Source organism: Phalaenopsis equestris, unplaced genomic scaffold (assembly GCF_001263595.1).
Source record: "Phalaenopsis equestris unplaced genomic scaffold, ASM126359v1 Scaffold204024, whole genome shotgun sequence".
Taxonomy (NCBI): domain Eukaryota; kingdom Viridiplantae; phylum Streptophyta; class Magnoliopsida; order Asparagales; family Orchidaceae; genus Phalaenopsis; species Phalaenopsis equestris.
Window position 1 is genome coordinate 49,036 of NW_018223610.1, and position 26,841 is coordinate 75,876.

General features: G+C 33.9%; 1 protein-coding gene across 1 annotated transcript in view; it reads right to left on the reverse strand.

The window, feature by feature from the left end:
• The window catches only part of LOC110036231 (single myb histone 4-like), a 46,393-nt gene that overhangs the window by 13,311 nt on the left and 6,241 nt on the right, over positions 1-26,841 (reverse strand). Inside the window, exons 2-3 of the mRNA XM_020740624.1 lie at positions 23,395-23,588; positions 9,838-9,922 (exon numbers count right to left, since the gene is read on the reverse strand). Coding sequence (XP_020596283.1) covers positions 9,838-9,922; positions 23,395-23,588 — 279 coding nt within the window. The remainder of the gene's footprint in view (positions 1-9,837; positions 9,923-23,394; positions 23,589-26,841) is intronic.

Genomic DNA, 26,841 nt, shown 5'->3' on the forward strand with positions numbered 1-26,841 from the left:
TTATCTGAGATATTTTCAGGCATCTCAGATATTTGAAATGTGGCTTTAAAATTTCGGGCATCTGTTTTGTAGCAAGCGTTCTTTGCTTGGAGGTATTGGCTCTGAGTATTTCATTTGTTGCATAACTTACATATAAAATGAAAAAGGTATATGATTTCTTCCTTATTGTTACCTGGTCTATCCTTTTTTCTCTGGTAAATGACTGAAAGCATGGAGGTCCTCTTACCCTCTATAGCAAAGATTTTTCTTGATTATTCAATTTAATTTTTTAAATTCATCATAATTTTTCTTCTTCTTTAAATCTGTATTCTTAATTTTCATTTCCAATCTTTTAGTTTGTCGTGTTGATTGCAATCTTCTAATAACAAAAACTTTCTCGCAGTCTAATAAACGGCCTTGATTTATAGTTCTGATTTATATTTGAATTCAGAACTATAAGGTCGCATTCTCAATTAGGACCCGTCTAATTCAAAGGCCTTGATTTATCAATCAAGTTGTTTGGGATGAAGATTCATAGTTCTAATTTTTATTTGCAGCTGTGAAAATGCTTATGATCCATTTAACCATGGTTTGTTCTATTAATTTTATATGGTTGAGTAAATCATGTACTCAAGTACAACACAAAGTTGAAGATTGAGGAAAGTTATAAAAAATATTCATGATCATTAGTCAATTACATACCCTTACATGCAAACTAGTTACAATTGTTTGAACTATGGCAAGAATGATTTTAATGAGTTTAATGTTACGAATGAGAATGGTTATAGAATTGGGGAGCTGAAACATATGAGTGAAATGCAATGTTTATGTTGGAATATTATATGTTGAAAAAATGTGAAATGCAATGTTTATGTTGGAATATTATTTTGGTTGTCATATTTTCTGTTATTTACTTATTCGTGAAGTGATGATTTTGAAGTGATGATTTGGGACTTCATTCTTGAGTTTTATTATTCTTATTCCTCTCCAAATAAATGCTTAAAGTTATGTACTATCCTTCTCCGTTTGATGGGCTCGATTTTGGCCCCTAGAGGACTGGATTTCAGTTGTAAGTTCTATACTGTTTTTGCCCCTTTCCTGGGCTCAGTTTGGCCTGAGATTTGGGGCCCGGTTTTGCCTCGAAATGGTTCAGCTTTGTCCCTTATGTTGGGCCTGATTTTGTCTCGTGACGACTATTTTTTTAGTTACATATTGGGTTAGGTCTTGCTTTTGGGATGGCTCTGTGTTGAACATATTTGAGGCATGATTTTTGCTGTTTCTTTGAGGCATTCTATGATTGGAGTACATAAACAACTGAAGTTTGGTTTCTAGGACTTTTTGTTGTTGCTTTGAGTCCAGTTTTGCTCCTTACAGTTGTTGCCCCTCTTTTCGAATCGTATGCTAGAAGAATTAAGTGGTACAGCAGGAGCCTTTTTTCTCACCATCTAAGCATAAACTGGTTTAACATCACCTCTATTTCTACAATACAGATAACAGTGAAGGTTTAGGTACTTACAGAATCTAATATTTGATCATTATTACAAGTCATTGATCTCAACATGGCTTCCAGAGTATCTCTTGAAAGTTGGAACTTCACTTCCGATTTGGTTATAGTGCTATGTTAGAATTAAGGTTCAATGTGAGAATTATAGTTGTACTTATATTTGTACTTTTTTTGTAGCACATATATGTATTTTTTCCGATTTGGTTAATAAAATTTACGTGGGTTTCCTTCTGTGGAGGAAGATCTCTGACCGAACCACATTAAAATCACTCGTGTATTTGTATTTTTCTTTATTCATACGTTGCAACGTTGTGGATATTATGTTGGTTGTGGTTGTTTATTTCTAGCTTATTGTTTCTTAGCTTATTGTTTCTTGAATTTGTTAAGTCTTTATTTTAAAAGTTGTTTAATTACGAAAGTGCTTATTTTATATTTTAATTTGTTCCATATAGTCTCAAAATGTCTAAGGCAACTAAAGGGGGTCCGTCTGCAATATGGGATAAAGAAGTAACAAATATTTTTTGCGACCTATGCATTAAAGAAATTGAATTCGAGAATAGGCCAACCACGTATTTTAATAAAGAAAGTTGGCAAAATATAGCTCAGAGATTCAAAAAATTGACTGGTAGGGATTACGACAGTCTTAAATTCAAAAACAAATGGGACCAATTGAAGAAAGAATGAAAAATATGAAAAGAGTTGAAACGTGACTCTACCGGATTGGGATGGGATCCAATTAAAAGGACGATCGATGCTCCAGCTGAATGGTGGCCTGAGAAAATTGAGGAAACTTTCTAACTACTCATATAATTTTTTACTTCTCAAATTATTTAGAAGCTAATCCCCCTAAATAAGCTTGTTACAAGCATTACCAGCAGCGAAGAAATATAGGCAGTGCGGAATTGAGCCAGAGTTCGAGGAAAAACTTGACATTATGTTTAAGGAGGTTGGGGCGACTGGGAAGCACGCATCAAACCCAAGCGAGATGGGATTTACAGGAATGTCAAATGACTTGCCGCCTGAACAGGTTATAGCTGATGAAAAAATTCCTATTATTAACCAAAAAGCGATAGAGGAGTCTAATTCCATGTCCAAAAGGCCCAGACTTGCGAGGAGGAAAAAAGAGAATGACAGTTTTGTTAAAGGCTCATTTGCTGAACTAATTGCAGTTTTTACAGCTCCGACTCCTCCTGACAGTACGATTTGGGACTGCGTGGTCATTTTAGATACTATTCCAGAAGTAGTAGCTGATATGCGCGTGTTCAAAAACTCGAGGACCCTACTCGTAGGCAAATGTTCATGGCACTGCGGCCCGAGATGCGCATTGAATATTTACGGTTTATAGTTGAAGAATAAGTCCGCTTTGTATTAATCTTTCAGTAGACTTTTCACTTATGTATTGTTATTACAACAGCTTTTGTCATTTATTTCATGATGCTATGTATTGTCTGATTTTTTTTACTATCTTCGCTTATGTATTCATATCACAGCATGTTATGTCACTTATTTTCTGATGCTAAGTAATACTTGATGTTTTCACTATTCCATTTTCCTGTCGCCACCTCTCCATAATTTCTTTCATCCTAATGTATTTCTCATTTCAGGATGCATCCACTGCAAGACCGCCGTAAAAGAATGGCATGGGCTGCAGCTATAACGATATTATTGTTGGAATACTACCGCTCCAGTTATAGACGGATACCACGCATGACGCCCTCTTATATTGGGGACAAATGGGTCGGTGAGATGCTTGTTGGACATCCGATAAGGTTCACCAACATTTTTAGAATGACTGTGCCAATTTTTATCGATCTGCTAAGAGGAAACATTTTGATAGTTGAGCCCTACTTATTACAAGATTAAGTGACTAGCTTCATCAAAAAGATTGGTGTTGGATCTTACACAAGTTTAGAAATAGATGTCACTCGAGGAAACTTGGTAGTAGAGTGAGAAAAAAATAATGAAGAAAAAGAAGTATGACTTAAATAGCAGCAAAAGTAAATATTTAAGAGAAATATTGTTTATGAGAAAGCAAGAAGTCATAAAAATAAGGAGATGCACAAAACAAAACAAAAAAAAAGTTCAATTTTTTATTCTTTATAAAATAAGCTAGGAATTAGAAAGATGACAAGTAGATACAAAAAACACCCAATGAAAGATAAAAGAGAAATAATTTAATTTTTTAATATGAAATTATTAGATGTGACTTAAGAAAGAAGCCTTTTTGGAAGAGATAAAAAATTAACTTATAACATGTTGATCCTAGAAAGCAAAATGAAGTTGGCATTGGAAAATAATATAGAAGGTCGAACCACGGATCCATGTGAGATGTCCATTAAGATTTGGAGATTTATGGCTAAGATAAGAGTAGTGTAGTTAACAAATATTTTCAAAATAATTTCAAAAATTAAGCAAATGTCAAATGTTATATAAAAATCATTTTGTATAAATATTCAAGAAAAGAAAAGATGTTCAAGATTATATGTCAAACTAACGAGTAATGCAAATTAGTTATAAAAAAGGCTAATGGAACATTGATTTAGAAAAAAGAAAAAAAAAGTGGGTATTGAAGAATTAATCTACTTTTAGGGCCACAAAATCCACAATGAGAATAATTTTTGTGCTAATAAAACAAACAAAAAAAAGCAATAACAGAAACAAAAGCACCCTCATATGATTTTTATTAAATTAAGAAGGGTGTATGATTGAGTATCATTAATAATTTAGCATACCTTTCACACACTTTTCATTTAATATGCACCAAAACTCATTTTCAAGGAATTAATTTTGGTGCATATTAAATGGAAAGTGTGTCAAAGGTATGCTAAATTATAATGATTTATATAATGTGAAAGTACCATGTATAGTATTTGTGGAGTAACCAATGATTTTTAATCATAGTATAGGTTTACGTCACGAATAAATAATAAATTCATAGCTTTTATTGTTATTAGTTATATAAATGCTTATGAATAATTTTAAAAAAGAGGTTGCTTGAATATGATTGTGAGAAAACACTCATTATTCCCCTTTTGCAATTCTAACCAAGCGCCTCTTGAATTTGTCAATCACAAAATAAATTTCAGATATGATGTATAAGTTGATTTTGCTAAATACTCTGCTTTCTACTTAATGTTGATAGGTCCTCTACATGCCTATTCATGTGGTTGACTTATTCAATATCATTTAAATTAATCTCTATGATTTTGATCACAAATGACCCCCACGATGGAAGGTTTTCAACTCAAGGGCCTTCATCCCTTATTTTATTCTCTCCTCAAGGCACGCTCGTTATCGCATATGCCTTGCCTAACCACAACCTTTATCTTTGCTATCAAACACCCAATTGTTGTGCTAAAACTTTTTTGATGTAGGATTTTAGAGGAAATAAAATCTCTAATTTCTCTTCTTTTTACTGCATGCAAATAACAAGTATATATACAACTCGGACTAACCCTAATACAATTAGAGGGAAACACAAATCATCATGAAAAGAAGGAAAAAAAAAACATAATAATGGATAAGAACCGGAGAACAATTTTTCCCCTCAAATAAAGCAGCTGACCGATGGTTTCCAAAGCTGTGAGTAGGCCCATGCGGTCCTTAGATGCATACATATCAACACTCTCTCAAGTTGAATTTCATATATCCCAAACTTACTGTTGACATCACTGAAGTGGTATTGAGGAAGAGCCTTAAAAGAATGTCAACAATATGATCCTGAGTTGGGATATAGCTTAGTTGAATAATCCTTCGATTGACCTTCTCAAAGATGAATTATCTGTCAATTTCTAAATGTTTGGTTCAATCATGATGTGCTGAATTCTTTGAAATACTGAAGGTTAATTGACTCACTGAACATTTTATTAGTACTTTGGTTCTCCACATGAAGTTCCTTCAGTAGTTTTTGTAGCCACATCCCTTCACAGATTCCTAGGTGTAGGGCACGATACTCAGACTTTGCACTGCTTCTAGCCACCATAGTTTGTTTTTTACTTCTCGAAGTAACAAGGTCACCACATACAAATGAGTAGTAACCCGTGGTAGATCTTCAATCAGGAGAACCATGACATTGAGAACACTTGAACATTTCTATGCTCTCATATGTTTTGCATTTAACGGTGAATATCCATTGGTACCCTAGAGTTCTTTCCAGGTACTATTCTTTCAAGAGAAAGAATCTCATCTTCAACAGTCTGTTTCCAAGAAGGAATTGATAAAGCCTCCATAATATAATTTAGGACTTTCACATTATCCAAGTTTTAAACAAAAAATTTGTAGAAAGATAATTTTTCATGTCACAAATTCTTCTATAAAGTGTTTTATGCATTCTTGTGCCCCTTCTTCCTCTTGGTATTCATGATGTGTTAACCTCACCTCTGTCTGAATATTTGGGGTGTGGAGTTGGTTCCGGTAATTTGCATTCCTAATTTTGCATATTATTCCTTATATGTTCACTATATTTTTTTTCCCAGTGTGCACACGGAGTTCTTGGCCCTTAGTGGGGGTTATGGGAGGATTGAGTGGCATAGTAGGTTCATTATCAGGTTGATTTGTGATAGGGGGACAAGAGTGAGTTCATTAGGGATATAAGGGAGGTGAGCTTGAGGTTCCTGAATGGTACCCTAAATCTGAGATTCTCTCCAACTCTCCCTTTGAATATTAGATTTGACATAATATTATTGATTTTCCAAGAAGGAGACATCCATAGAGTTGTATAGTTAGTGTTTCTGAAAAGTAGCCCACAAAAATGCATTTGATTGACCTGGGATCAAATTTGATTTGATATAGTAGATATAAATGAACAAAAATGATGCAAACAAAAATTTTTAGTGACAGTTTGGAAGTAAAGAACTGAATGTGACGGTGGAATTTTATGAGGGCATTGAGAGATTTATTAAGGTTTAACATTTTGTTGGGCATCTTATTTACGAGATAAGTGGAAGTGAAGTGCAACTTTGAGGAGATGCTTGTTTTTTCTCTCAGCCACACTATTTTGTTAGAATGTATCAACAAAAAAGTTTATATGAATGATGTCATTTTTAGATATCTAAGAGTCGAGAGTGGAGTTGTAGAAGTTTTATACATTATCGGTTTTGCGAATCTAAATTTTGCTTTGGAATTGGGTGGGGATCATGTTGAAAGGTTTCAAATATACTAACAATTTCAGATTTTTCTTTCAATAGAAAAATACAAGTGGTTCTAGTGTAGTCATCAATAAAAGAGATAAACCACCTAGATCCATTTGTATTTTTTATTTTTGAGGGCCCCCAGATATCACTACGAACCATGAAAAAGAGATGTATTGGTTTGTATTTCAGGCTCGGGTACACTTGTCGAGTATGTTTAACAAGTTGGTAAGTTTTACACTGAAAAAAACTAATTTTTTTTGTTGATAAACAAGTGGAGATATAATTTTTTAATATAATAGAAAATAGGATGCCCAAAGCAAAAATGTCATAATATAAATTGCCTCTTATGAGAAACAAATAGATACAAGAGTTGACTCAAAGTCAATGATACATGTCAACACAGCTAATCATCTTCGTCGAGTCCATCACCTGAAATTCACACAAATTAGAGTACAATTTAGTAACAATTCATGTCATGAGTAAGTTTACTGGTTGACTGTAAACTGCAAATAAGCTTAGGAGCATAAAGCACAAATTAAAGAAAAAGGTCCTCGTGAGTTTCATACTTCTTCCTTCCACAGATGAAAGGAAGCATCTGTGATACTAACTACAGCATGGTTAGTGAAAAAATGAAAGGATTGGAAAGTCGTGATATCACCTATCATGTGGTCCAATGCTCCAAAAGTCCACTATCCAAGGTGATTCTTCCTGTTGAGAGAAACACTAGTAAATATAAGACTACCTTGTGCTAAAAGGCTGATAGAAGGTTGGTCAAAATATTGTCCCAAATTTTTTTGAAGAGCTTATAGTTGCTACTTACTGATTGGACTATGTTCAGGAAACTTGTCTTCCTTAATTTTGTGTTTAGATTTTCCAATCATCTTCGAGTTGGGCTTCCAATAAATTTTCCAATACTTCTCCTTTAGATCGACCAAGTTTGTCGCAGTGTTCACACCATGGTCTATTCTTCTTTGATTTTTTGTCCCGAGACGATTTGAGAGTGTATAAAGCCAAGTTGTCAATATTTGATCTAGTGGGATTACCTACCATAATGAGTTTCTTCCTGCTCTCTTCTATCTGTACATCAACAGAGGCTTCACCAATTATAGGAAGATGTTTTATTCTCATGCTTTTTTCTCTGACTTCATCTAGTTCCTTGTTGAGTCCTAAAAGGAACTTAATGGTTCTCTTCTGTTCAATGACGATTTTGTAAAGAAAAATGTCTTGTGAGCACCTTCATGTGTGTGTTTTACACATGTATAGTTGAAGCCAATATTTGAAGGAAGTGTTGAAATATTGAGTAACATTCAACTCATTCTGCTGCAGGTCATGTAATCTTATTTCAATTTAAAACAACTCAAAGGTATTGCAACACTTGAATAAGTTTCTCTTACGGCATCCCAGATTTAATTTATTGTTTTGTACAGAAGGAAGTTTTCTCCAATTTCTGTGATCATGGAGTTGACAAGTTATGGCATGACCATTTGATCTTCAATCTTCCATGCTAATGTTTGGGATCAATAATTTTTGGTATAGAATTTTTCTTGGTGAGATGATCATCTTTTCTTTTACCACAAGTGTATATGAATATCGATTGAGACCATTGGAGAAAATTGTTGCCACATAGTTTATGCTTGGTGATGCAGGAAAGGATTTCAGCTGATGTAGAACCAAACATCCTAGGTTCAGATTCAGAAAACTGTTCTGGAGGTAGATTTCATGTCATATTTGTTCGTCACGATAAGGTGTAACGAAGAGCTTTTGAAGTGGAAATAGATCTCATGGCGCAAATGAGTTAATCATGAATTCCATTTTAGAGAGAGTGTAGTCTCAAACCTATAGAACTAGGATTTTCATCTAGATTACGAAAGGCTAGGTAGAATTTCCAGCAGTAGAGACACGTTTGGACAAAGATGGTTGCAGGAAAAAAATCATACGGCCTGAATGACGGTCAAAAGACGTCTGCAAGAGAGGGCATCCCGCAGACAAGGGAAGGAAAGCTAGGGTTTGATTCCTATCTCTGATACCATGTAGAATTTTGGAGGAAAGAAGTAGATTTCATGGCGCAAACGTGTTAATCTTGAATTCCATTTTAGAGAGAAAGTGTAGTCTCAAACCTACAGAACTAGGATTTTCATCTGGATTTTGTGAGTGGATTACGAAAGGCTAGTTAGAATTTCCAGCAGTAGAGACACGTCTGGACAAAGATGGTTGCAGACAAAAAATCAGACGGCCTGAATGACGACCAAGAGATGTCTGCAAGAGAGGGAATCCTGCGGAGGGCCTGTAGGGATTGGCGACAACTACAGGGAGAGGTTTCGACAGGGGAAGGAAAGCTAGGGTTTGATTCCTATCTCTGATATCATGTAGAATTTTGGAGGAAATAAGCTCTCTAATTTCTCTTCTTTTCAATACAAGTAAATAACAAGTAATATACAACTAAAACTAACCCTAATTCAGTTAAAGGGAAATTCAAATCTTCATGAAAAGAAGGAAAAAAATAAAGCATAATAATGGATAATTAAAGGAGAATAATTTATCTCCCTTAAATGTAGCAGCTAACCCTCGATTTCCTAAACCACGAGTGGGCCCATGTAGTCCTTTGATGCATGCATTTCAGCAGAAAGCTTCTATACTGTTAAAAAGCTTCCCTACTGTTAAATCCAACACCCTTATGACAAAAACTTCTACTTGAACAAAGTCAAGAAAAGCCTACATCAAGGATAACCTAATAAAGTGGGTTTGGAAGACTCCAAGAATAATCAGAGATGATGAGAAAGCCCGAAGCAACTTGTGCTAACCTATAATATTGAAGATTATTTTCCTTCCATATCAAACTTTAGTGCCTAAACTAGTTGTCCAAGCAATAGGAAAAATAATGTTGTTGATGGCTCTCTTACCACAATAGTTGGATTATGAAACAACTGAATTAGATCACTAATTATTCTAAAGAATATTCTTCTAGTTCCTAAACTTTCTGCTAACCTTGTGACCATTTAAAAACAAACTCATAATATGAACATGCCACCAAAGAAAACAATGAATACCATAAAAATATGAGGAAATCATGAAATTTTGAATTACTTTCTCAAGTATCCTATAGTATTAAAGATGCACGAGCTTCATGTTACAAGCAAGAGCTATGACAAAACAAATAGAAGAGTAGACACGAGTGGAAAAAAAATTCATCAAATAAAATACTAATAAGATCTGTCAGCTAACCTCAATGTATTTGCAAATTGCACCAATATCACATCCATTGGGTTCTTGTAACACTGTAAGAGCTTCCATTATTATCGCATTGTACCTAGTTTTCACAAATAAAATAAAAAGTCACAACAACAACATCATCATCATTTGTAATAAGTGAAATTTTAATAATAAGAATAAATAATACTAAAAAAAATCAATAATCAAATAGACATAAAGGATAAGCATCTTTTTAGTTACGACTTAAGAGCCGTGTACCCCTTCACACCAACGAAACCGGGTAGCTACCTTTTTTATTTGTATTAGATTAATGATTTATTTAGAAGTTATATTTCAAATTGATAAAAATGAACTTAGAATGTCGTTTTAAAAATAAATATTTCATTTATGTTTTGTATTTTGAATGTTTGAGGGATCTCACAACTGGGAGGAAATAATTGACATATGAAAATACATTTAAATAATTTTAAATTGATATGAAAAGATAAGGCTCGAGTAAATCAGGATTTACTCCTAAATGGTACTGGCAGAAGATGTGATGTACCCATGCACGAAAAAAAAAATGAAAATGGTAAAGGTATACTTTCGAGTGCAAAAATTTTAAGAGTACTTATGGGTAGAATTTTTTTGAAAATACCTTCGATTATAACGATAATCCTAATACAACTTCTTAAAAGAAAGACAATTATCAAAAGGATAAATATCTAAACTGAAACGGGAATGATTAAATTAAGAATGAAAGTTGACATTTTGATTAATAAATGAATTGCACTTCTTTTATCCATCAGCACGTTACATTTGCAGATTAATTTAATGCATAATATAATTGAAATTACTCATTAAGTCATGTAAACTTACTGTTTAAATTAATTATTTCTTTCAGGTAAAACACTAAGTTAATATGACTAACATGAGGGATTTAGTTTACAGAAGAAAGAATATTACTGATAGATACTATGTTGTGTGTTGCTATAACTACTGTACTGTTTACTTCTGAGTAGTGATACTATTGTGTCTGTTTAAGATATTTTAGTTGCAGTCTATCATGTTAATTTTGGATGATATGATTTCTTTGTTATGTATTTTTACTGACACTTTCTAATTAAAAGTTATGAAAATCTGTGAAAAGTAAATGAAATATTAATACCGTCCGATCGTAATTTCTGACTTAGTTAACGCTAAGCTATCAATTCGAGTTGTAACAAACGTGTTGAAATTTTATTCTCCTGCACAAGTCTTTTCCCCATCCTTCTTATATTGTGTGTTCGCTCCTCTGCTCTGCAATTCAATTCGGCTAGGGATGATAGGAACCCTTACCACCTTAGACAATTATTTAATTTATATTGCTAACCGCTGTGTCGATGGGATGATGTCGGTCAAGAGATGTGTTAGGTATGTTCAGCGATACTCCTGAGACAGATGTAAAAAATTAATAATATAAAGTAAAATTAAAGTTATAAATTAAACCATGAAAAGTAAAATAAAAGTTACTGCATAAAAAAATTTAGATTTTTTTTAGTAAATGCATGGACATCAATATTAGATTATTATAAGATTTATATATTGAATTATAAAAGACCAACATGTATTTTTCTCTCTCGAGTTACTGTAGTTTAGAAGTATGATTACCCTACTGGATTATCTAGGATAACTCATTACATTATTTTAAAATATTTTCAAGTTTAAGTTTTTTAGTAGAAGATGAGTTCTGGAGAAAATAATATTTACAGCAAACAGAGTCATCATTTAGAAAGATAAATTTCTATTTGGTTAATTAAATTGCTTCTTTTAGTGGTTTTTTCAATTAATATGTAGATATTAAATTATTAGTGATAGAAATATAATAATTAAAAACTTAATTTTACCGTCCGATCGTCTGTTCTGACCTTAGTTAATTCAAAACCCTAGGCCAAATCGTGACATATGTTTATTCTAATTATTAAAAATCAATATCATGAATCATTCACCAACCATTTCTCCGGAGTGTCACACATAATATTAGCTTCAATTTCTACATGTTTTCTTTCATATTATCTACCTAAGTCATCTTACTTACCCCCTTTTCCCTTCTCATATCTATAATCAAAATAGTATGTATCTACCAAATCCCAAACATACAAAAGATTGTAAAAAGGTAAACTAAAAATTAAGTAAAAATACTTTTTACGAAAGTAAATATTGAGAAATGATTGATCAAAACTTCATGACTTCAAATGAACTTGACAGTATTTGCATAGGTTTCTTAGAACCAACATGGATTAGCAAGTAAGATGTACCAACAAGAAAACCAGAAATTAAAAAAATAAAATTATTAAATTATATATGATTTACTCTGCTTCCTTGCACCCAACAAGGACTAGAAAAATAAAGGCTTTAAAAACAAATATCAGCATACAGATATAGAAATCAATATAATAAACAATCAAATTATATGCCTTCATGTAATAAAGTGTTACATTATGAAAACATGGGCATAATTGGTTGAGATCAATGTGAACCACTTAGAACCCAGCAAAATATTAAAAATTATGTAAATATCCGGAAAAATTTGCTCCGAGAAGCCTTTATTCATGTCATTTCACTCATTTCCCTTCAAGTACAGCCTTTCAACCCCTACCCAATCATAAGTTCTCATCCATAACCCCTCCTTAACTCCTCAAAGACGCATAAAACCAAACCCAAAGTTCTGAAGGACCTGCAAAAGATGATATTTTTCATAATGCAGGTATCCTTAAAAATTATATCATTCATAATATAGGTATCCTACAAGAATATCAAGTTCAGCATAAATGGAGATACTAGCAAACTAAATTCTATGTGAAGAATCATAGTGTTTGCCAATTACAAATATCATTGTTTTAATCAGCGAAACCTGAGGCAAGTTCGAAGTATAAAAAGGTTGAATACATAATATGCAATTTTAATTAGTGGGATCAATAAAATTAGTTATTATAGCCAAAAATAGTCAAGGAGTGATGAGTTTAAGTAACTTGGATCTAAAATAAAAATGGGGTTGTACAAGGATAAGGATATATTTCTAAAGTTGATACTGTGTCATTTTGGGCAAACTTTGTTATTTGTAGATGCATTATGGAGACTTAATATAAAACTTTAAAGTTAAAATTAGAACTATGCTATATCTTAGATACAACTGTTGGGTGATAAAAAATCAATAAAAGGCATGTTCAAGTTTGACAGAAATGAGAATTGTAATATGGATTTGAGGCATAAAATATAATGATGTATCAAGATACTACGAAGAAGAAGAATCAAAAAAGTACCATCCGTTGAATATGAAAGTGAAAGTAATGGATTTAAGTGGCTTGCGCATACATGATAAAAGGTAAATAGTAAATCAGTAAACTAAAATACAATAGAATGAGTCACTTTTAGTATTCCTATAGAGTATACTTTAATCTAAGTATAAGGGTTTACAGAAGTGCATGAAATTAGAGAGTGACATTTGGTACAATGCATGCATTAGCTGAAGGGAAGGAGAGAAGGTGAGCATGAATGAGTATGAAAACTGGAAACTTATATATATATAAAGGAATCCTTTGTATCAAGCTTGGCTAGAGATATTATGAAGTTCTAAAGAAGTTAACATTCAGTTTTTGTTCTTTCTTATTTACTATTATATGCCAAGTTTAGATCTCTCCTTTATGGACGATAAGGATGAACAAGTAAATGAAACAAAAGATGAAATGCGGGACAATGGAGGATAAAAACTAAATAATAAAACATATAACAAAACCCAATAATTTTGCTCCGCTTTCAAGAAATTGGCCACTAAATATTATCATAACAAAGAACAAGTTGAGAAAAAGGCTAACCTTGTTGAAAAGAAAATATATAATTTTTTTTGTTACTAGCCTATAGAGGTGGAGACGGAAAACACGAAACTGGAATTCGACATCAGTGCAAGTAATCATGTATGCAGCTACAGAAATATGTTGGTGAAGCTAAATGAGATGAAGAACAAAATTGTAGCGGTATTCAATAGCTTTTCGTGAAAACAAAAGGTAAAATTCTTAAAATTATTAAAAAGGGCGAAACCAATTTTTTAAAAGCTTATAATTTATCAAGCATAAAAAGTAATATATTAAGCTTGGAGCGACTGTTTGAAAAAAAAAAAAATTTGAATTAACATAACAGATAAGGTGCTATCTAAAAAAAATTAACTCACCAAATAAATGTTAACAAAAAAAGATTTTAACATAAAAATATGTAGTCATGTTAAGTGTAAGAAAGCTTAAGTAAGAGATACCTCATGATTATGGAATTTGACGTTTGAACATCTTAAATTCTAAGATCTCAATATCATGTCAAGTACAAAATTAGTGCACGGATTAATAAGCATAAATCATCTAAATTAAATTTATGAAGCTTTAATAGCACACCATTGAAAAACAACCAACAAAAGGTTTTCCTAATAAAGAAATGTTAGTAAAAAGTCCTTTAAATCACAGAAATGTTTATGGACTGGTTATCCTAGCATCTTTTCATAAGAATCACCATTTTCTCACTTGTATTTCATTATACAAGGAAGAAATGGGTGAATATTTTAAAGGGAAAATCAAAAGTCTTTAGCATGTGAAGCAACATACAACAATTAACATGGTTACTCAAGTAAAAATAAATAGATCAAATCATTAAGGAGACTTTACATACAAACCATTTGAAAAAAAGCACAACATTTGGCGTCAATTAATAGGACCCATTTCTCCAAAATAAAACAGCATAAGGGCATCGAAAATATCGCCTTATTATAAGCATGGTATGAAGCATGACCAAAAGCAAAAGAAGCCATATAAATTATGGTTAAGGCAATGGCTTGCATTGTATGTATTCTCACAATTACAGCAACAAAAGGAGTGTGGACAGCCAAAAAGCTGAATATCTATTACTTGAAGGGCATTGGAACTATCACATATGCGTGTGTTTCTACATAAAAGAGATCAAAGGTAAATGGCAAAATCTCAAATCTTATCTTCATATTAGAGCCTATAAATTACTTAATCTTAACAATTTAAGTTGTTAAAAGTACATAAATGCAATTTAAAAAAGGAACTTGGGGTTGGCACAAGAAAGTAGACATCATTTAAGATAAAGCAAATACATGAAGATGACACTTTTTACCGCCTACACCAAAACTAACTACACATTCATGTAAGCCTTTACCAAATTTAGATTGAAAACAAAAGAAAACAAGCTCACACAAGCTTTAAGAGGGGACCCATGAACCACATCTTGTTTTTTTTTTTTTACTTCGCAAAAAACAACTATCTAGAGTGTAAAGATGCCGTATAAGATGAACGGTGTGATGAATAAAGTGAACAAAACGATTGAGAAGAATCACACATGATAACCAACATCTCTTCTTGAAGGACATAAAGCCATTATGATATATAAACCAAGCAAAAATACAAAATGAATTAAAAAAGGGAAAGCATAATGCGTGGCCAAAAATACAAGCTTAAGCTAGAATTGACAATGATGAGATACTTGTTCATATCTTGCTGATGGAATTAATAAGTTTATTGTGAATTGTCCAATTTAATAAATGCTGAATTAGACATGAAAAAAAATTAATTCACATACTTCACTATTAAAAACTAATTGCATGACTTTGCATAAAAAACTATGAAATGGTAAGACATTTTATAACATTAATTTGAGTCAAAAATCTAGATCAAACTTATTGTATTAGATGAAACAATTTACTATGTAAAATGTTATAATTAAGGGCTTGTTTGGGATCACTTTTGTTTTTTTTTTCTTATTATTAAAAACATATTTGATTAATGCATTTTTTGCATGCTTTTATTGTTTGCTTTAAAAATAAATTATTTATTTTTAAAAACATTCAAAACAACTATAAGTTATTTTGAGTGTTTTTAAAACAACTAACCATATTATAACATACCAAATTAGTTTCATTTTAAGTAAAAATATAAAAAAGATAAATAAATAAAATAAAAAATAAATATAAAAAGTGATCCCAAACATCCCCTAAGCATCCCAAACATAAAATATTTTTGTGACAAAATAGAAATCATAAAATAACTAATTTTTTATTTAATAAAAAATAATTGTGATAAAATCATAAAATTTATTAAATTATAGATATTATTAAATTCTTAAATCAAATACGAGCTAAACACTCCATATGACGATTTTAGGACAAACTAAATCTAAATTGTGTTTCCAAGCTTATTTTCTTCATTTGCCTGAAATAATTATATACCTAAAACACTCAAAATAAAAATATTAGTATATCCAAGTATATGTCTGTCATATCAAAATCAATTGGTGAGTTATTAAGCTCATAAGGCTCACACATACCAACCTTCGTAGAAGCTCACAAGTCTAACACATACCGACCTTCGTAGAAGCACCACATATCATTCTTATTATTTATGTTGATAATATCCTGCTAGCTACTGGTGATCATAACGGCGCCATAAAAGTGAAAAATTATACCTATAAAAGTGCTTTATCACAAAAAATTTGGGGCAACCTAATTATATTCTTAGAGTTGAATTTGAGTACAATAAAACTAAGATGTCACTATCTCAAAGAAAGTATACCATTGATACTGTGGAAGAAACTAGACATCTTTAAAGCGAACTGGTTGGAAACCCTTATGAAAACTCATTATCATGTCTAAAAATGAAGAGCCAAGCATTTTTCTTAGATTTCAATATGAGTACAGCAATCTCGATATTGATATTGAAACTAGAATTCAGATTGCAAACTAGTTGATAACCTAATGCTAACTCCTATCACATACAATATGGAAGAACTATCGAATAATTTATCTCAATATCAAAGGCTAGTCGATAAGTTCATTATTTTGATTGTTAGTAGGCCAAAAATTTCATTTTTCGTTAAAATTGTTGGCCAATGCATACAAAATTCAAAACATAAACATCAAGAAGTTATCCTACAATTATCATGTATGAAAAAAAAAAAAAATGTTATTTGTTAAGACTAAACACTTTAACACCAAGTTTCATCTTATTAAATTTATAATGACAATCCCTAGCCGTTATTACTTATTATTAGCTTTCTTATTTATTTTACTCTGTTTTATCTATTTCCTATTTGTTTTATTCTATTTTCATTTATTTCCTTTATTGTATCTATTGTAATTGGGTTTAAATACCCCTTCTCCTATCAATAATATTATGCATCACGCTCTATTCTCAAATCTAACATGGTATCAGAGCCAACAATCAAACCCTAGCTGCCGGCTCTTTCTGTATAACTTCTTGCAGTTTTCTCTTTTTTCCTATTTTCAGTTCTTTCTCCAACCTGCAGGCACTCTCCCATGGAGAGAAATTCTTTTTTTTTTCCTCAAGAAAGGGTTCTCTCCTATCGTTCCCCATGGAAAATTATCCCGAGGAAAATTATCCCGTGGAAAACTATCAAGTGAATTTTTTTCAACCAGCTATCTCTCCAGTGGAAAACTATCAAGTGAATTTTTTTTCAACCAGCTATCTCTCCAGTGGAAAACTATCCAGTGATTTTTGTTTCTCAACCAGCTGTCTCCCGTGGAAATTTTTTTCAAGCCACCTAGCTTTCTCCCGTGAGGAACTAGTGCAAATTTGCCAACTGCTAGTACTTCCCCTATCCATCAGAACAAGGATCTGTCATGACTCTACTAGAATTCAACGATGGCTCAAAACCACAACATCTCCTTTGGCTCAGTTGAAATTATGACGGATTCCTTCAACACTGAGCCACCTTCAAAAGATGTTCTTGATTCCACCGGAGGATCAACTCCAACCCCAGCTTCCTCAAGATCAGAGGACAGGAAACCAACATGAACTTCTTGATCATAACTCATAAACTAAACAGCGGTAACTTTCCCCAATGCTCCCAAGCGGTGTCGTGTTCATCAAAGTACGCAAAAAATTCAATCAACTAGCAGGTATGATTCGTGAGCCAGGTTTGCCTACCACCAGTGCTTCCGCTATCCATCAGAACCAGGATCTATCATGACCCTACTAGAATTCATCGATGGCTCAGAACCACAACATCTCCTTTTTCTCGATCGAAATTATGGTGGATTCCTCCAACACTGAGCCACCTTCAGAAGGTGTTCTTGATTCCACTAGAGGATCAACTCCATCATCCGCTCCCTTGCAGACCTGAAGGACCAGAAACTAACATTAACTTCTTGATCACAACCCATAAACTGAACGACAGTAAATTTCTCCAATAGTCCCAAGCAGCGTTTTTGTTCAAAAAAAGACGCAAGTAATTCAATCACCTCAGAGATATGATTCGTGAGCCTCCAAAGACTGACCCGACATATGGAGCTTAGGAAGTGGAGAATTTCATGGTCATATCGTTGTTGATCAACTCCATGGAGACCTCAGGTCATTCATATATGTTTAGCTAGTGCCCTCTAGACGGCAGTCCGTGATACCTACCCGGAAATCGAAAATTCCAGCCAACTCTATAAGGTGACTAAGAAAATCTGAGACGCAAAACAATGATCAAAGACTGTAACCCAGTACTATGATGATCTTGTTGCACTATGGATGGAATGTGGTCTACACAACGACTACACTTGGGATTCTCCGATTGACCTTTTTCTCTACCAGAAAATTGTAGAAAATGATCGCATGTTTCAATTTCTGACTGCTTTAACAAAGACCTTGATGAATTCAGGGGCAGTATCCTTGGTCGGGATTCTCTTCCCTTCGCTCGTGCTGCTTTCACTAAGATTCGTCGGGAAGAGAATCGAAGACTTGTCATGCTCTACAGTTGTACTGTTTCAGCCAAAGCATCCCCTTGATCTCGAATAGTTGATCCACTCTCGTCTGTGTCGCCTCGAACCGGTCACCTCACATGTGATTATTACAAACCAAATCACACTCAGGACAAGTGTTGGAAACTTCACAGTAAACCGGCATACAAACATTCGACCAAATCATTTGCTGCCAAGGGACTCACGGCGGCATCCGATTCTACCACGGCTTAACCGAATCCTACCCGAAACATCCCAGAATCCTCTGAATCCCTGAAAAACTAGATGGAGCAATTGATTAAACTTCTCATAGCCAATCAAGTTTCAGTGGCCTATCGACCTCCCACGTCCAACAAGTTACTCGTCCTATGGCTCTCACGATTTATTCCTCTAGTCCGTGGATTATTAACTCAGATGACACGAATCACATAACTGAATGCTCGCAAGATTTCTCAACTAGTTATCCATGATCTATAAAAGCTACTGTTAGAATTGTTGATGTCTCATGTAGTTCCATTGCTGGTAAATAGTCGGTTGTACTAACGATTGGTCTAACTCTGGAATCGGTATTACATGTTCCCCTATGGCAATATAAATTGTTATATGTCAGCAAGTTAACGAATGATATTGATTGCATTACTAATATCTCTTTTGATGGTTGTGTTTTTCAGGATCGTAATTCGGGAAGGATGATTGAAACGGCTAAGAGAATAGCTGGACTCTACTACTTCCAAGAGAAGAGCATGGAGAGTGAGAGCAAAGACACTCAGAAGTTTTAGTTTATCCCGAGTCATTAAATGTCTCATTACGTAGTTGCATAGTCGTTTGGGTCATCCTAGTTTCCAACACTTAAAATTTGTATCCTTTGATGTTTTGTAATAAACATCTTTCTAACTTTAATTGCGAGAAATGTCAATTAAGCACTATCAAATCAATTACCCACCCAACACTTACACACCTTCCGCTCATTTCTCTCTTATTCATTATAACATATGAAGACCCTCTCGCACTTCCAACAACACTAATAAATGGTGGTCTTTGAGTTTGATTGATGACCACACTCAGATGACATTGGTCTACATTTTAAAAGACAATTTGATCCCAGATCCATAAAATTTATCTTCTTAAAGTACTCTGTAGCCAAAAAAATGTATAAGTGTCTTAATCCTACCACAAACAAAGTCAATGTGAGTGATGAAGGCACCTTCTTTGAAAGTGTTCTCTATTTTTTAGCTCGATCTCAACTGAAGGGGAGCTTGAGTTCTTAGACACCGTCCCTTATCTTACTCCTATGGATGTTCCCCCTATTGTTCCTACCATTAAGGAGTCTCATGTTCCGTTGAATGCACATTCTCCTCCTTCCACTGTCCATGTTTACACTCTAAGCACCTGTCCCAATGCTCCTACGCTGGAGCCCGCTACCTCCTTACAAGACCTTGATTTAACTTCGGACGACATCCTCAACACAACCCCTCCAAATAAAAAGATGAGTTCTCCGAGTAAAATATGCAATTAGACATGCTCTCTATTCTATAGCAAAATATGTCTCTTTTCACAGTCTATTGTCGGCCAACAGAGCCTAATGGACTATTAGATCCCAGCGACTAGTAAGGTGGCTCTTGTTGATCCATCCTGGAAAACAGCATTAATGGAGATGAATGCACTTCAACGAAACCATACGTGAGAAGTCGTTGACCTTCCTCGGGGAAAGAAAGCTATAGGATGTCGATAGATTTTCAGCATCAAGTTCAACTCTGTTGAATCCCTTGAACGCAACAAGGCGTGATTGATCGTCAAAGGGTGCTCACAAACATACGGGATTGACTAGGAGGAGACATTTGCTCCAGTGGCTAAGTTAAACACTATTCAAGTTTTATTGTCCCTTTCGGTGAATTTAGATTGAACGTTATTCCAGCTAGATGTCAAGAATGCATTCTTGAATGGAGAGCTTACAGAAGAGGTGAACATGTCTCTCCCTCTTGACTTTGACACTACTGTCTCCAGAGAGCAAGTGTGAAGGCTATGAAAGAACCTTTATGGGCTAAAGCAATTCACAAGGCCCGGGTATGACAAGTTCACAAAGGTGATCGTGGGTCATGATTTTACTCATGCTTAAACGGATCACTCCCTCTTCTTCCTGCATTCCTCCAATAAGTAAATATCTTTATTGTCTATGTTGACGATATTGTCCTTACAAGCAACGACCTCCCAGCATTGTAGTCTTGAAAGACATTCTTATTACGTCCTTTAAAATAAAGGACTTGGAATCTCTCTGATACTTCTTAGGCATGGAAGTGGCTCGGTCATCAAAGAGCATTTGTCTGTTTGAACGCAAATATATGATTGATCTCTTGACAAAGAAGAACCTTCTTCTGCACAAACCTGTTATTGTTCATATAGATTTCAATGATAAATTAGCTAACATTCTCAATGTTGTGTCTGCCAACAAAACTCACTACCAGCGTCTTGGGGGAAAACCCATCTACCTCGCCCATACTCATTTCGACATATATCACGTAGTTGATATAGTGAGTCAATTCATGCATAACCCCTATGAGAACCACCTCCAATATCTCCACCGGATTCTCCACTATTTAAAAGGTACACCAGGCTCAGGTTTGTTTTTCTCTCGTCACATATGTCAATTTTTTGTCATTTATACAAATGTCGATTGGGCCAGATTGGTTCATGATCGTCGTTCCACCTCAGAACATTGTTCATTTGTATAAGGAAATATTATCATGTGGAAAAGCAAAAAACAGTTTGTAGTTGTCAAGGGCAGTGCTGAAGCTGAATTTCGGTCCATGTCCTTGGAAATTTATGAAGCTCTCTGGTTATGCATTATGCTCCTCGAACTTCGTATGCCCATCTCCGTCCCGCTGCAACTATCTTGTGATAAGAATGCAACCATCAGCATTGCTCACAATCCAGTCCAGCATGATCTTACCAAACATGTGGAGATTGACAAAGACTTTATTAAGGAAACGATTAAGTTCGAAAAAAATTGTGTTCTTTTTGTGCGCTCTAATGGTCAACTAGCGGACATCTTCACCAAGAATCTTCCTCGTCCTTTATTCAGTGACTTCAAATTTAAGTTGAACATGACCGATATATATGTTTTAATTTGTGGGGAAATATTAGATTTATAATGGCAAACCTTAGCAGTTATTACTTATTATTAGCTTTCTTATTTGTTTTATTATGTTTTATCTTTTTTTCTATTTATTTTATTCTGTTTTTATTTCTTTCCTTTATTGTATCTATTATAATTAGGATTAAATACCTCACCTCCTATCAATAATATTATGTATCCTACTCTACTCTCAAATCTAACACATCTGATGATGATTATGTCAGCTCCTTTGAAAAGAGAGTTTGCTTCATGATATTGTATCTTCGTTGAAGGTAAAATTATCACCTAGAATAGTAAGAAATAAACTATTGCGATCAAATTTAGGGCAAAAGGTTGAAAAAAATGCTACGGCACATTTAGTATATGAAATTAACAGTGTTAAAATTCTTCTATAAGAAAATATTTTTTTTTCATACTCAACCTATGATATTATCTGTGAAAACTCTGATTTCATCTATAATGTCAATAATCATGATTTTTATGAGCTAAACACAATGAAGTTCATGTAATTTCATAAGGAATGTTGTGCTTTCCAAAAAGTTATTAAATCTTTATGTTTCAATTCAGAACAGGTGGTGAAAATCTTCATGAAAGTTCCAGGTGATCCACCAATCTCATGTTTGTGTAGTAAGCTCATATATCAGCTTGAGGAAGAGTACTGGCATATTACACATATCAAGAAAATAATATTACGGAATATTCATCTTGGGAGAGTAATTGACTTGGACAATTATGCATTCCTTTCCATTTAATTATTGATCTCCCCTTAATTTTTTTTCTAATGCTATCACCTTATATGTTTATAATAAATACGCACCTATATTCAATGAAAGAATATACCAAATATTTCCACGCAACACATTCCACTAAAGTTCGTTTTCATCAAACAAAAAAGATCATCTAAATCAATCCGATAAAAAGCTCATTTTCAGCTCTCCCAATATCAGGTAAATAGATTTAAAATACTAAGCGCCAAATATTTGGTCACTTAAGAAAACAAAGAAGCAGCAGGTATTATGTGCAATTATGGAATCCTTCTGCCTCTTATCATTATGCTTTTTGTAACCCATCAAGCAGTTGTTTCAGCAAAAATATAGTGAATTTGATCTCAGTTGTTCAAGCTAGATTGAAATGCAGGGATGAAGTCAATCCAACATGCAAGTACTATAGTAATTGGAGAGAATGGTGATTTCTGTGCTCTGCAAAAGGATTGTCCAAAGGTATCTAAGGATAGACGAAATGTTTCTATAGTCATCTAAATAATATAGGACCTTGCATGAAATTATAATTTTGAAAACTAAGAACTTCCCGACTAAATCTGCAGCAATTCTTAAGAAAGCCATTGAATAGAACTCAATACAAAAGATGAAAACAATTAAAATATTCTATTTTATTTCGTGAGAGCGGAAAAATTGATTTTGTTGACAATGAAATTAGTTGTATGGTCGTACATTAAGGGCAGTCAAAAACTAAAGGCTCGCCGAGGACGATCATTTCCTTATAAGCACATCTTGAGAAAAAAAGATATCAAAATCGTCAATTTGCATTAACATTTCGCCATATATATATATATATATATATATATATATATATATCTGTGTGTGTACTTCAAATTTGCATACAATAAAAGGCCCATAAACAATGTAAAATATCGTAAAAAGAAAGCCATGCAAACCGTGAAGGAATCTTTGCATCTTGAGGAGGCTTAATGGATTCCGCTGTGGGTTGCTTCTCAAATTTTGCAGGAGCCTGAATTGGTGAGCTCTGAGTGCTAGATTGTGGAGCCAATAGAGCCTTTGTCTTTGGAGTCCTTGACTTCTCCCTAATACCTTGTCCGTTAGCACTAACAATCATATTTCGCCATTTATCCTATTTAAAAGAAATATTCTATAAGCATCATCGACCATTGGAATTAGAATATATCCTGATGAAGTAGAACCTAAAATACCACGTCATAAATAAAAACAGCCACAGATTTTATGATAGATGACAATTCAAAATGGTAAATTTTGTTCAAATGTAACAAAAGTTAAGGTCATATAGACATATCAGCCAAAATACAGCCTCAAAAGCCTGTAATTCATTGAACCCACGGACTATTTTAACCTCCCAGAAGCTACAATTCTTTTGAAAGTGGGCAGTTATTGAAGCCAAATGAAAGGCATGTAAACCTTATATCCTACAATGTTGGATTATTGTCAATTCTGCGAGTAAACTTAAGAAAAAATATCAAGTAGAGGCATGAGAACAATGAGGGGCAAAAAGGTCTATTCCATTTTAGAAATTGTTCTGACCAATGTGTAAAATTTAAGAGGGAGACAAGGATAAAGTAGTACATTTCAAGATTAAGCTCCTTTATCACATATTGGACCAAGCCCTTCCAAATATGGTACTGATATAGTTCAAGGAAACTATGACATCACAATGCACCTCTTCAAACCAACTGACTTAATTACAGCAAAAGTCAATATTATGACAAAATAATAAATATTAAAATTTTAAAAGTACATTCTTATTTATAAATTCAAAAAAAAAACTTACTGGAAGTCAAACAGAAAAAATACTATATCTAACAAGCACATCCCCATCACATCAAGTAAACCTTTTAAATCCTCAAACAAATTCATCATAATTAGCATCATCATTAGCCTTGTCCCAAATATTTGGAGCAACTTTATAAGCCTTGTTCTACATTGTCCTGTGAGGGTACATGAAATGCCAATCCTCCAACAGTTATTATTCTATTAAGGTTTTCTCTTCAGATTTTAACCCTAAAACCAAATCATATGAACCAATTATCTACGTTTAGAAAGTTTTAAAGACAATAATTGATACAGACAAGGGTAGTTCCAAAAACAGAGAAGTTAAAATGCTGACAGGGAACCAAAGAAAAGTGTATATGAACAAAAGCAAACAGGATTTGAGCATATTAAATCGTTACGCCGGTGCCTAGTCTTAGGGTAATTTTGTCTTTTATTAGTTTTGGGGTAATTTAGTCCTTTATTAAGGGGAAATTACATAAATAACACCCGAAACATCGCTATTTACAAATAAACCACCGTTTTTCAACCATTTTTCAAATTCTCACTGAAATATAAAAATTCATGATGAAACCCCAACCCAGATTTTTTATTTTTATCAAATTCTCAATTGTTTGATCGTGGCACGCATAAATACATCGGTTCGGTGGTTCAAAAATATCACTTGGATGCTAGATTTTGTAAATAGCAATGTTTCGGGTGCTATGTATGTAACTATCCGTATTAATTATTATTTGGTATGAATAGGGCGTAATAGTCTAGGGTTAGTGTTGTGCACGAAATTATTGTCTTGAGAGTTATGGTTAGGGTTTAGGGAGAGATTTTCTACATCTCGAATTTTAGTATTTGAGAGAGATTGCCTACCTCTTGAATTATATGTGCTTATATTTATACATTTGTGTTATATTGTTTGATTTTGGTATTCATGAAAAAAATTATGTTTGCTCGGATTTCTGTGAAAAATCTATTACGGATCGTATCAAATTGATATCAAAGCTCTCAATTATCGAGAAGTCAATGACCGGATCGCGGATTCTACTTACTAGAAGTAGAACAAGATTGTAGCGTACCTTTAGTAGCGGCACAATCGCGACGGGATTGAGGCGGGCAGCGACAGCAAGCGATAAGGTTTGCATGACATGTGCGCTACCTCTTCGTGACTGAGCCCTGCGAAGCAGATGCGATTTAGCTAGGAAGACCGATGAGATTGCGGCATATAAAGTTGTTTTCGCCCAAAACAATCATGAGACAAAACCGAGAAGAGGTACAGACACTATCAGAGAAGAAGTACAGACCCGATTAGATTGAAGGAGAATTTGTGAAATAGGCGTGTGGCATAAGGAGGGAGGCAGGGGGGCCAAAAAATGGAAAGGGTTTATGCAAGAGGTATGGAGGAGCACGAAGAAGAGAGAAGAACAGCCAGAAAGGGGTATGATTTAGATCGAAGGAAAGAGTTTTACCATAGATACATGGGGGACACCAAAGGGAGAAGAAGTTGGAGTGGAGATGCTAAGGTTAGGAAGTTAAAGATATCAATCTTCAAGAAGGAAGAAGCACATTGGTGGGTGTACTGGGTGGAGCGATATTTTGTTGTGAATGGGCTAAAAGGGGAGGAGAAACTCATGGTGGCGGGTTATATTTGTAAGGGAAAGCCCTAGCATGGTTTAGGTGGAGAGAGACTAGATAGCCGATCTGCCTGCTTGTTGGAAAGCTTTCGAGCCATTTGGTATGGAGACTACACGAGTGCTTTGACAAAAGAGAGGACTTTCATTGATAATAAGGAGAGATTCAAGCTATTGTCGATACTGCTGAGGGAAACTTCTGAAGCAGTATTGGAGGGATATTTCGTGAAGGGTCTAAAGCACTGACACACATGCAACTCTTCATCTGCTGAAGCCTCAAGAATTGTGGAAAACTGTGAAATTAACACAATTGGTTGAAAATAAAAATGCAATTGAACAGGCTAATAGGAGTAGCACAAGTGAAGAGTCTTACTGAAATGTTATAACTACGACGATATCAAAAACTTAAATAGTGAAAGTCTGGAGGGGGGCTCCCTAACGCATGAATAGAACATCTGACAGAGACAGAGATTCAGAAGAAGCGAGCAAAGTGGTTATGCTTTTGGTGTGATGAAAAATTTGCCCTAGGACACCATTACAAGGATTGGACATTACAATTTCTTACAATGTGTGCGAGTAGGCATGGGAGCTTAATCCAGCAACAGCTTTTTTTTAACCTTAGAGAAAGGTGCTTCTTTGAGAGGGAAATATTATTATGTTGGTGTCAAATTTAAGGGTAATTTTATCTTTTATTAGCCTCAGGGCATTTTATTGTTTTATTATAAATTACTATTCGGTATAAATATGGCTAAATAGTTAATAGTTTAGGTTAGGGTTATATAGGAGATTGTTGTCTTGAGTGTTAGGGTTAAGGTTAGGGTTTGGCGAGAGATACCCTACCTCTTGAATTGTAGGATTCAAGAGAAATTACCTACTCCATGAATTGTAGGTGGTTATATTTATGCATTTGTGTTGTATTGTTTCCATTTTAGTGTTCATGAAACAAAATATGTGTTTGTC